Source organism: Oryx dammah, unplaced genomic scaffold, assembly GCF_014754425.2.
Source record: "Oryx dammah isolate SB20612 unplaced genomic scaffold, SCBI_Odam_1.1 HiC_scaffold_22, whole genome shotgun sequence".
Lineage (NCBI taxonomy): Eukaryota > Metazoa > Chordata > Mammalia > Artiodactyla > Bovidae > Oryx > Oryx dammah.
Window position 1 is genome coordinate 1,308,891 of NW_024070206.1, and position 12,764 is coordinate 1,321,654.

Sequence of the window (12,764 nt, forward strand, 5' to 3'; positions counted from 1 at the left end):
TTGGACTGTGAAGAAGGCTGAGTGCCGAAGAATTGATGCCTTTGAACTGTGGTGTTGGAGAAGACTCTTGAGAGTCCCTTGGACTGCAAGGAGATCCAATCAGTCCATTCTGAAGGAGATCAGCCCTGGGATTTCTTTGGAAGGAATGATGCTGAAGCTGAAGCTCCAGTACTTTGGCCACCTCATGCGAAGAGTTGACTCACTGGAAAAGACTCTGATGCTGGGAGGGATTGGGGGCAGGAGGAGAAGGAGACGACAGAGGATGAGATGGCTGGAGGGCATCACGGACTCGATGGATGTAAGTGTGAGTGAACTCTGGGAGTTGGTGATGGACAGGGAGGCCTGGTGTGCTGTGATTCATGGGGTCGCAAAGAGTTGGACACAACTGAGCGACTGAACTGAACTGAATGTGAGATGCATTCCTAACACCAGGACTAATGGGCTCTAAACCCATATGGTTTCTGGAGATGGGGGTTCATCTGGGGTCCCGTAGGGCCGCCCTGAACACACCTACCTCCCTGTGCGAGCAGATAAGTGGGAGAAGCACAGAGGCTTGGGCCTGGCGACACACTTGCAAATTAATCTCTCCCTCAAATTCAGAATAAGGCTTTTGTCCTCTCTTTTCTTACAACACAGAGCAGAGTGTTCTCTGCTTATCTCAAACCTCCTGGCCCTTTCCAGGGTTTGTGCAACAGAAGTAAATGCTCACATGCTCAGTTCATCCTCGCTATTTGCTGGTTCATACTTGCGATTTCACCTTCTCCTTAAAATCTAATCCTATCCTCCAAATCAATACTCCTGGCGCTTTTGCAGTTATTTTCAGAAACACGCAGAAGAGTGAAAACTTTGAGCCACCAGCTGGACAGGTGCGTCCCCGGCCGAGGGCAGGGGAGGTAGTGCGGCCTTCCAGTTTCAGCTCACGCTGCAAATCAGAGTCCTTCCTGTGGTCTGTTTAGAGCCTAATTTTTGTGTTTTCTGTTGGTGAGCTCCTTCTGCAAAGTGGCCCCCTAGCCTAGGGCTGAACTGTTGCCGAGTGTTTCGGAGAAGGCAGTGATATATCTTCCAGAGAAAATCCATATGTTAGAGAAACTTTGTTCAGTGTTGTTTATTGTGACATTGTTAATGAATCAAAATATTTGTTAAATAAGGTGTTTTTACACAAAAAACAGGCACAAATCTAGGTCATATTTACGCACCCAGGGGCAGTATTTACTAACTCAGCGTTTATGATGACTTTATAGAACTTAACTGAACTATCATGATAACAGACTTCCCTTGTGGCTCAGGTGGTAAAAGAATCTGCCTTCGACAGGGGAGACCTGGGTTCAGTCCCTGGGTTGGAAGCTCCCTTAGAGAAGGGAATAGCAACCCACTCCAGTAGTCTTGCCTGGAGAATTCCATGGACAGAGGAACTGGTGGGCTACAGTCCACGGGGTTGCCGAGAGCTGGAACCAGATGAGCGACTTAGCACGCACGCACGCATGCACCATGAATAACGGGAATCAACTGCACACACACACACACACAGAACAGCACAAGAACATTATTTAAAACAGACCTCCTACCACTGTGCAAGCTCACCTAATCTGGATTGTCCAACAGCCCTTGTGCTGTATATTCCTTAATATTTATCAGTGTTAGTTATGGATTGATGTTTGTGTCCCCTGAAAATTCTTCTGTTGAAATCCTAATCCCCTTCAATGTGATGGCGTTAGGAGGTGGGGCCTTGGGAGGTGATTAGGTCATGAGGGTGGAGCCCCCCTGAATGGGATTAGTGCCTTTATAATGAGAGACAGCAGAAAATGTGCTTTCACTCTCCCTCTGCTCCCCACCACATGAGGACACAAGGAAGTGGCTGTCCTGGAGCCGAGGAGAGGGCCCTCACCAAGGGCCTGAGCATGCTGGCACCCTGATCTCGGACTTGCAGCCTTTAGCGCTGTGAGGAGTACATATCTGCTGTTTAAGCCATGAGTCTGTGGCATTCTGCGATAGCAGCCTGGACTGCCCAGGACAGAGCTGCAAGAGGAAAGAAACCAGCCAGAAACCCGTCCCAGTTGGCTGTCTCCAGCTGTAACCGCAGGGAAGCAATGGCTCCTACCCCACTTCCAGACCAGAGCTTGGGGGCCGGGAGGTCCCTCTCCCTTCTGGGTCCATTCTCCAAGCACCAAGACCAACTTGCATAAGCATGGATATACTGTCTGGAACACACATGGACAAGAGTCATTTTCCTTGGAAAACTTGAATTCCAGTCTCCCACTCAAAATGTGTGGTTTTTATTTATTGTTAAGGAGTATCCAAATCTTCTGCGACCCCACAGACTGTAGCCCGCCAGGCTCCCCCATCCATGGGATTTCCTAAGCAAGAATAGTGGAGTGGGTCGCCACTTCCTTCTCCAGGGATTTCTGACTCAGGGATCGGACCCCTGACTCCTGCTTGGAAGGCAGATTCTTTACTGCTGAACCACCGGGGAAGGGAACCCCCCCCCAAAAGTAAGTGCATATAACCCTGTGTGGTGGTGGATGATTTGACATATTTTTAAATATCTTAATGCACCAGGTTTGGGGCTTTAATCAATTTTGGCAGTAGACAGAGTGAATCTTTCTTTCCAAGAGACAGTGATGAGTCAAACTCATTACTAAGCAATGGGAAAGAAAAAAGACTTGATCAGATGCTTCTGCTCAGTGGAGTTTCCATATTATCTTCTCCAGACAAAACCTGCCCGCTATCTCTAATTTTAGAAATATTACAGGGCTTAAAAAACTTATTTCCTAGTATTTTTGTTCTGTCTATTGAAAAAAAAAAACAACCTATGTATCAATAGAAGGATTGATCCTTGTAGCAATGAGCCTTCTGAGCACCCAGATTGAAGTCACCAAATCAGATGTTCTAATGAAGGAATGAGAAAGCTTTGGAAAAGTGGCTGATTCCAGCTTCAGGGAAGGAAATGTCCAAGATAAGCCTGGGAGAAAGAGCTCTTGAAGATACCCAAGGCTGTATCCAAAGAGGGTCACTTGGGAGAGGAGAGATAATCTCAGCCCCAGTAAAACTGGTAACTGCAGTAGATTCAAACACCACCAATATGTACATGCGTGAGTTCATAGTATTCTTTTTTCTAAAAAATAAGCTCTGGCTAGTTTTGGCAACCCACTCCAGTACTCTTGCCCGGAAAATCCCATGGACGGAGGAGCCTGGTAGGCTGCGGTCCATGGGGTCGCACAGAGTCGGACACGACTGAAGCGACTTAGCAGCAGCAGCAGTTTTATTAAAGAAAAGTTGTGCGTGATCTGCTTTTCACCAGTCTGTCCTGGCATGCTTCTAATGATACCAGAGTCGCCTGGCTCAGGAAGCCAGCATATCTGGCTCTGTAGTATTTTCCACACGCTTTGCCCAATTCAGTGTTATTTTTGCCACCACAGTGAAAGGCACCAGTGGTAAAGAATCTGCCTGCCAGTGCAGGAGGCATAAGAGATGCAGGTCTGATCCCTGAGTCAGGAAGATCTCCTGGAGGAAGAAATGGCAACCCGCTCCCAAAATATTGCCTGGAAAATTCCAAAGACAGAGGAGCCTGGTGGGTGACAGTCCATGGGGTCGCAAAGAGCTGGATACAACTGAGTGACTGAGTGCCGGTGATGGGCACCACTTTTGGCCGTTGTAGCATAATACTCGATTTCAGATTCCCTCAAGGCTGGGCAGAGTTTAGCGAGGACGACCAGGGTCACTTTGCCTTGTCTGATCATTTTCAGGGTCTGCTTGTACCCCAGCACACACTGTCCACTTTTCATAATGAGCTGGAGCCTAGAGTTGATCAATCCAGCAACTTTTTCATCTTCTTTGCGGCCTTAGGTGTGGGATGCCTCCAACCAAGTGCAGCTGCCAAGATGACAGGGAGCGAGAAAGGAAGCAGAAAGGAAGCTAGCTCGTTATGTTCATACAGATCCTCTGGGGACAACTTGGTGGTGGGGTCGTTACTTTGAAAAGTGGAAAAAATAAAGTTATAAGCATTCATTCTGCCTTTCCTGTATAGACTGCACTTCAGGGTAACGACCAGTTGATGAGAGAAGTTTCTGGTTAGAAAGCATTCCAGCCAATAAATGAAGAAAGGATGATGGAGTTAGAACATCACCTTTCTGCAGCCCCTAAAGGAAAATGGACCGAGGTCATGATGGTCAACAGCTGCTCATATCACCCAGAAAAGAGAAGCAGCTACACTGTGACCCTTGACATCACCTTTTGAAGGAGTTTTGCCAAAAACAAAGCAGAAAAACCCAAACCAGATTCTGATCAGCCTTCTAGATCTAATAACCCCTTTACAGGAAATACAGGGGACAGAAGACATTGTTTCACGAGACCGAGATAATGCAGCTAGCAAAGCCCCGACAGTGGAAACCCCACAGGACTAACGGCGTGGCCTCCTTAACAGACGAACTGCATGAAAGATGGAAAGAAGGGGAGGAAAGGAGCTTCTGGGTTGGGACTCAGGAGACATATTCTGATCCTATTCTTATAAATAAGCTTTAATTTTTAAAAGCTCTGAGGCACAAGCCCTATAGCAGTATGATAAGGAGATCAGACTATGGAGGTAGGAAGACGTGGATAGTTTAGGAAAAAGACCTGGGAGTTAGAAGGTCTGGTTTTGAGTCCTGCTTCTCACTTGTAACCTTGGAGAAATCACTCACGCCCTCTTAGCTTCTTCATTTGTACAGTGGGATAATCGTAGCTTTCTCACAGGGTTTTTGTGAGAATTAAGTAACACAACGTATGTGGAAGCGCCATGGAAACCTTTTGTCACGTGTAAGACACCTTCCAGGACTAAACTCACAAATGGCATATATTATCACTTACATGTGGCATCTAAAAAAATGATACAAATGAACTTATTTACAAAGCAGAATTAGAACCACAGACATAGGAAACAAACCTGATGAGCAAAGAGGAAATGTAGGAGGGGAGATAAATCAGGAGTCGGGGATAACATACACACTGCTGTATGTAAGACAGATAGGCATCAAGGATCAAGGCTCACTCCTGTACAGCACCGGAAGCTACACTCAATGCTTTGTAATAACCTATAAGGGAAAAGAATCGGAAAAAGAACACACACACACACCTGAAACAAGCGCAGCACTGTAAATCAACTGCACTTCAATAAAAACAGAACAGAACAGATATATTCCAGAACAGAAGTTCTATACGAAAAGCCGTAACACAGTGCTCAGGGGATCTAAGGCACACCCTCGGGGGTCTGTGGGCATCGTCCTCCCTTGCCCCCAAAGGCAGAGCATCACTGTATCCGATAATGTCGTTTACCCACACTGCCCCTGCCGGGCTGACTCACCTGGATCGCAGACTTTGTGCAGCAAGCATTTGTCTTCTTCATTCCAGGTGTCCAGGTATTCGTCCAAGCCGCAGGGCAGACAGACGCTCTCAGAGGTCGTGGTGCATTTGGAAGACATGTACGTTCCTTAAATTAGACGGGGGAACATGCGCCAATCAAAAATACTCCCTCCCAATAAATCAACAAAAACGAGTCAATCTGGGAATTCCCTGGCAGTCCAGGGGTTAGGACTCTGCATTTTTAGTGCCGAGCACCCAGGTTCGATACTTGGTCGGGGAAGGAAATGGCAGCCCACCCCAGTGTTCTTGCCTGGAGAATCCCAGGGACGGGGGAGCCTGGAGGCTGCCGTCCGTGGGGCCGCTGAGGGTCGGACACCACTGAGCGACTTCACTTTCACTTTTCACTCTCATGCACTGGAGAAGGAAATGGCAGCCCACCCCAGTGTTCTTGCCTGGAGAATCCCAGGGACGGGGGAGCCTGGTGGGCTGCCGTCTACCGGGTCGCACAGAGTCGGACTCCACTGAAGCGACTTAGCAGCAGCAGCAGCGGGGAACTGAGATCCTGCAGGCCTTATAGTGTAGCCACGGAAAAAAACAGAAGCACCAGTCTACCAGCCCCTTTACATGAACATGGTCCCAGGACACCCCCCAAAGACAGAGGTCACGCCCCACAGCAGGGGCTCCTCAGGCCTCCCGGCTGGCCCAGACAACCTCGCTGGGCTTTGCTGTGCCTGTGGTCACCACAGTCTTTTAGACCTTCTAAGTAAAACCCTAGCCCTTTCCACTCCCAACCTCTGCTGACAGGAAAAGAACTGTGGTTTTCAAACAGGTACCTGCAGAACTCGAGGGGTTCCCCGGGGACTAAGCGAGAGAAACTTCATCTCCTGCCTCACCTCTCCATCTTCAAAACCCCTTTACCGTCGACCCACAGAGTTCCTTTCTTTTGTCCTACGCACACTGTGGGGTCACAGTTAACTTCGTTTGATCAGAGAGTAATACACACGCTCAGAAACACACACACACACACATATGCATGAAAATCAAAGGATCTTCACTTTGTGCACCCAAAGGATATTTGTGGCTGAAATATCGAAAGGATTTGTAATCAGGTAAGCTCCTTTTCCTCAAAGCTGCTCTTCCTTCCCCAGAACAGGGAGTGAGTGAGAACCCTCTAGACGTGGGGCCTCACCGAGGCCACAGAAGAGGCTGGCCACCTCCTTGTCAAAACAACTTTGGGGAAGTGGTGACCGGTCTACCTCCTACTCCTCAGTAGATGTTGTATGAGAAGTTATAACAGGATTTAGGCAAATTTTAGCAGTGATTCAAAGAAGTCATCCCCATCTCAAATTTCTGTGAAATTAATACTTTTTTTTGGCCTTACCTCACGGCTTGTGGGATCTTAATTCCTCATCAGGGGTTGACCCTGGGCTACAGCAGTGAAAGAGCTAAGCCCAAACCACTGAACAACCAGGGAACCACTGCAAATAATACTTTTAAATAAGAGTTGTACTGCATATTTTGAGAGTTTGAATCATAAACTTCTAAAACAGTTTAAAAAAGAAAAACTCTTGCCTTCTCCAGAAATAGTGTTTTAGAAAACTGGTGCTTAATTCCAGTTCCTGAAACTGCTCTTGATTTTTAAGTTATTTCATCTATTGAGAATAAGACTTTTGTCTTCAGAGTGACAGACATCACTACCTTCACTGCCATAAGAAGCCCATCCGATTTCGTTTCTCATCTGGCAAGATGGCATCAGGTATTTACCAACGTTAAAACAAAAAAGAGCCACACCCACTTTGGGAGGACCACAAAAGGAGGTTCAGCGGCACGAACCTGGCTCACATTTCTTACAGCATTGTCCAAGATGCTCGTAATACCTCTCGCTGGTACACGGAGGGGTGATCTGCAAAGTCACCTAAGAAGAAAATGTGCATCAAGTAGAGATTAAACACAAGTTCTTCCCAGAGGAAGCCTCCAGAAACCGTCCCGCCGCCGCTCGGCATGATACCCCCTCCCCCCACCCCGCCCCAAAGGGATCACTATCCTGTTCTAGCCCATTGCTTCCCCCTAAGAATGTACAAGACCAATGATACTGGCGTCAAGTATTTAAAAATATTTTGGTTATGCTCATGTTAACAGGATGGATTGAAGGGAAATTTATAAATGGTACCCAGAAGGTTGAAAACTGCTTTCGACCAACCACGTACAAAAGTGGCCCCACTTCTGTGTCATCCACAGTGTGGTCAGTGGTGGACAGTATGGTCAGTGCACTTTGGCCATAAAAACTGGAGCAGCACAGAGTGGGGTCCCTTCATACGTGCATTAGACTCTTTGCAACCCTCTGGGCTGCATCCCGCCAGGCTTCCCTGTCCATGGGATTCTCCAGGCAAGAACACTCCAGTGGGTTAGCATGCCCTGCTCCAGGGGATCTTCCTGACCCAGGGATCAAACCTGCGTCTCTTTGTCCGCTGACTTTTACAGGCACACTCTTTACCTCTGAACCACCTGGGAAGCCTGCCTGTTATATATACCAGGGGAGATGTGATCTGACAAGCGATTACTGATCTTAGAACGATGCCTAATACTGCTTGCCTTTAAAAATTTTTAAACATGCAGAGACTTTTAAAAAGTGGGACAGCAAGGGGTTATAGGGAGCCTGTGACCTGGAGCCCGGAGCACCGCGGGCCCGCCGGCTCAGGGGATGTCCATGTGCCGCTCGCTGCAGCTTCTTGACCTCCGATTCTAACATGATTCTAACACCAATAATAATTTCCACATTTGCGCATCTAAGCAAAGCAAAACAAAAGCCAAGTACCCTGCATTCACTCAGATTCTTATCAGTTTGCCACAGTAAAGCTCTTTCCCTTATCAGCTGTCTCTGTTAGAGAAAACAACACACACCCCTGTTGACAGGCAGGCAGTCGAGTTACAGACCCAAGGGAGACGCGGAAGCCCAGGGTCAGCGGCACAGACGCGCGTGCACACACCGAGGGGCAGGGCCTTCCTTGCTGGGCTGGGGGTCCGCAGTCACCACCTTGCCCTCAAGGGGCTTCCGCTCTCCAGGGTGGGCTGCAAGGGGGCAGCGGGCCCTCCCTGCGTGCACGGGGGGCTGGGGGTGTCCTCAGGGCTGTGAGTGAGCACCAGGTCACAGGGCAGAGATCAGCCGGGGCTCCCCGGCGGCTCAGCGGTGAAGAACCTCCTCCCAACGCCGGTGACACAGGTTCGATCCCCGGCCTGGGAAGATCCACATGCCGCGGAGCAGCTGAGTCCGTGAACCAGAGCGACTGAGCCTGCGCTTTAGAGCCGGAAACCGCGACTCCCCCGAAGCCGCGCGCAGAGCCTGCGCTCCGCGAGAGAAGCCCGTGAACCCCGCAATTGGGGCAGCCTCCGCGGGCTGCGAGTAGAGAAAACCCGTGCCGCAACGAAGACCCAGCACAGCCAAAAATAAATTTACAACCGGAAAAGAGGGACCTCCCTGGTGGTCCGGTGGTGAAAACTGTGCGTCCAAAGCAGGGGGCCCGGGTTCGATCCCCGGTCAGGAAACAAAGATCCCACACGCCAAAAAGTAAAAATTAAGAAAAGAGTAAGTAGGGCGTGCAGGACGCAGCCAGTAAGGGCCTCCCCGACCTCCCCCGGGCCAGGCAAAGAGCTTCCGGGTGGCTGAGGCCAGGGACAGTTCCTCTGAGGTCAATGAGAGCGTCAAACGTGTTTCTGGAGGCAGGCTGCCGGGAAGGCTGTATCTGGACTTGGTTCCTACGCCGTCTGACATCTCCGTGGATCTGGGTAACGGGACCGCCGTTCCCCAAGCATCCACAGGCTCGCAGGATCCGGGCAGTGAGACCCGTGGACACTGGGAAATATGACCTAACAGAAACTGCCCCGCCTCTGCTCTCTGGGGTCTTTCCCTGTTTTTATAGGAGCCCTTGTCTCTGCGTCTGCACAGCAACGTGTACACAGAGAGGAGAGATGCGCAGAGGCAAACGGTGAAGCTGGACGCGGTCAATGCAAATTCTGTTTCACAGAAAGGGTCTGTTTAAGCCTGATGGTATGTGAGCGCCCCTGCGATGGTGATGACAAAGCAAACCAAAGAAAGCTGCGGTTGGACTGTATTTCAGATGATCAAGGCCGATTGCTTCTGACCGGTAAGAAAACTGCACGCCTCTGTAAGACAGGCGCGGGCTTTGTCTGGGGCATGTACACAGGTTCTTTTTAGGGGAATTTGCTAAAAGGGCTCCTCCTGAAGCAGCGGCCGGAAGCTCTGTCACGTGCCACTGTGAGCTGGGCGCTGGGCTCCAAACCCTGGCCTCTGGTAAGCATCAGCCGCCCGAATATGTGGACAGTTTGTTTACACGTTTAGGCGCACGGCTGTGATTCACTCCATCCATCCGCCCTCTAGCCCAAGAGTGTAACCCTGGCAAAAACAGGGAAGCTGTGATTCCAGAGGTGACCAGCTGTCCTAACTCTTAAACAGATTTTCACAGATTATTCCTTAATATTTATCTCTGTCTCCTAAGCTAATTGTGACTTTACATCTGGACATGTCTTCTTTTTAAAGTACTGAGAGATAATTCACATACCATGAAATTTCCCCTTTCAAAGGTTATGATTCAATGGGCTTTTTCTTTTTTTTTGTATATTCAAAAAGCTATGCAACCAGCACTGCTGTCTAATTCCAGAACATCTTCATCACTGCAGAACTGACATGTTTGTTTCACACCGCTATAGGATTACCGATCTTTCAAGTTACATCAGTAATTCTGCTACTGGGAAAATTGACTGTGGTGAGGCAGACAATTTTGGTATTAATCTAATTTAAGGTAGAACTTAGACTGATCCCTACTTCATTCCTGAGTTACATTAGATACTTTGCAGTACACCTTCAAACTTTCAAAATGACAATAAACATACAACTTATAAGGCAACGTACGTACATAGACATGGTTAATGAAACGTGTGTGTGTGAGTCTCTCTGTCATGTCTGAGTCTTTACGACCCCAAGGACTGTAGCCCACCAGGCTCTTCTGTCCATGAGGTTCTCCAGGCAAGAATACTGGATGGGTAGCCTATCCTTTCTCCAGGGGATCTTCCTGATCGAGGGATCGAACCCAGTCTCCCGCATTGCAGGCAGATTCTTTACCCTCTGAGCCACCAGGGAAGCACCAAGGAAACGTGCTTTGAGGGTAAATAAAAAGAATCTAGAAAGCTCTCTTGAGGAGGCCCGCACCTTCCGGAGAAGACTAGATATACTTTGTCATTGTTGTTTTTCCCTCCCTTGTTCTTTTTTTCCTCCCTTGCTAGTGGAGGTGATGGAATTCCAGCTGAGCTATTTCATATCCTAAAAGATGATGCTGTGAAAGTGCTGCACTCAATATGCCAGCAAACTTGGAAAACTCAGCAGTGGCCACAGGACTGGAAAAGGTCGGTTTTCATTCTGATCCCACAGAAAGGCAATGCCAAAGAATACTCAAACTACCGCACAATTGCACTCATATCACTAGCAAAGTAAGGCTCAAAATTCTCCAAGCCAGGCTTCAACAGGACATGAACTGTGAACTTCCAGATGTCCAAGCTGGATTTAGAAAAGGCAGAGGAACCAGAGATCAAATTGCCAACATCCGTTGGATCATCAAAAAAGCAAGAGAGTTCCAGAAAAACATCTACTTCTGTTTTATTGACTACGCCAAAGCCTTTGACTGTGTGGATCACAACAAACTGTGGAAAATTCTTCAAGACATGGGAATACCAGACCACCTGACCTGTCTCCTGAGAAATCTGTAGCAGGTCCAGTTAGAACTGGACATGGAACAACAGACTGGTTCCAAATCAGGAAAGGAGCACATCAATGCTGCTTATTTAACTTATATGCAGAGTACCTCATGAGAAATGCTGGGCTGGATGAAGAACAAGCTGGAATCAAGATTGCCAGGAGAAATATCAATAACCTCAGATATGCAGATGACACCACCCTTATGGCAGAAAAGTGAAGAACTAAAGAGCCTCTTGATGAAAGTAAAAGAGGAGAGTGAAAAAGTTGCCTTAAAGCTCAACATTCAGAAAACTAAGATCATGGCACCTGGTCCCATCACTGCATGGGAAATAGATGGGGAAACAATGGAAACAGTGTCAGACTTTATTTTGGGGGGCTCCAAAATCACTGCAGATGGTGACTGCAGCCATGAAATTAAAAGACACTTACTCCTTGAAAGGAAAGCTATGACCAACCTAGACAGCATATTACAAAGCAGAGACATTACTTTGCCAACAAAGGTCTGTCTAGTCAAAGCTATGGTTTTTCCAGTAGTCATGTATGGATGTGAGAGTTGGGCTATAAAGAAAGCTGAGCGCCAAAGAATTGATGCTTTTGAATTTTGGTGTTGGAGAAGACTCTTGAGAGTCCCTTGGACTGCAAGGAGATCCAACCAGTCCATTCTGAAGGAGATCAGTCCTGAATATTCATTGGAAGGACTGATGCTGAAACTGAAACTCCAATACTTGGGCCACCTGATGGAAGAACGGACTCATTGGAAAAGACCCTGATGCTGGGAAAGATCGAGGGCTGGAGAAGGGGTCAACAGAGGATGAGATGGTTGGATGACATCACTGCCTCGATGGACATGGGTTTGGGTAAGCTCCAGGATTTGGAGATGGACAGGGAGGCCTGGGGTGCTGCCGTCCACGGGACGCACTGAGTCGGACGCGCCTGAGCCACTGAACTGCCTTGACCCTTGCTCTTTGCTCTTTGCGTCCAGGAAGCTCTGCTTCTTTCTCCCCACTTGCAGCTTAGGATGGGCCTTCTTAGCAGAGGATTTGTGGCTCCCTGGGGCTCACACAGTACGTAAAACTCGCTTCATTTTGTGCTGGTCTCACTCTGATCCCACGCTCCGTGTCCAGGATCCCATGGCTCTCCCTCTGCCCTGCAGTCCCCGCGTTTGTAACTAGTGGGAAATCTAGACCTTGGACGCCCTGGCCTGTCGCTCTGGCTGACCCCCTGGGGACCTGTCCCTTGATGCTGCAGGCCAGGCCAGCTCTGCCTCTGGCCTCCCTGCTCCCACGTCCCCAAACCCCACCTTCTTAGGCTTGGTTTCCGGTGAGCCACAGCCGGATCTTTTGGATACCAGCCTCTGTCCAATGGCCCACATCCACAGAAGGGCATTTCTGGTGTGAATGAGTGGATGCCCTCAGCCCCTCCCAGGCCACCCCCTCCTTTTTCCTTTGGGTTCTAGTTCTGACATCCCTCATTTCACCAGCGCTGGGAGAGCCCTCAGGCCTCTCGAGCTCCTTCTGGTCTTTTGGCCCTTTCCTCCCGCTGCTCAGAATGTGGGCCTGATGCTGAAGCTCCAGTACTTTGGCCACCTGATTGGAGTGGACTCAGTGGAAAAGACCCTGATGCTGGGAAAGAATGAAGGCAGAAGGAGAAGGAAGCAGCAAGG

At 48.8% G+C, this 12,764-nt stretch overlaps 1 protein-coding gene across 1 annotated transcript in view; it reads right to left on the reverse strand.

Annotated features, from left to right (window-relative positions):
* Positions 1-12,764, reverse strand: part of TNFRSF11A (TNF receptor superfamily member 11a) — a 61,511-nt gene that overhangs the window by 28,295 nt on the left and 20,452 nt on the right. The window contains exons 2-3 of the mRNA XM_040264273.1: positions 7,168-7,249; positions 5,336-5,461 (exon numbers count right to left, since the gene is read on the reverse strand). Of these exons, the coding sequence (XP_040120207.1) occupies positions 5,336-5,461; positions 7,168-7,249 (208 nt within the window). The remainder of the gene's footprint in view (positions 1-5,335; positions 5,462-7,167; positions 7,250-12,764) is intronic.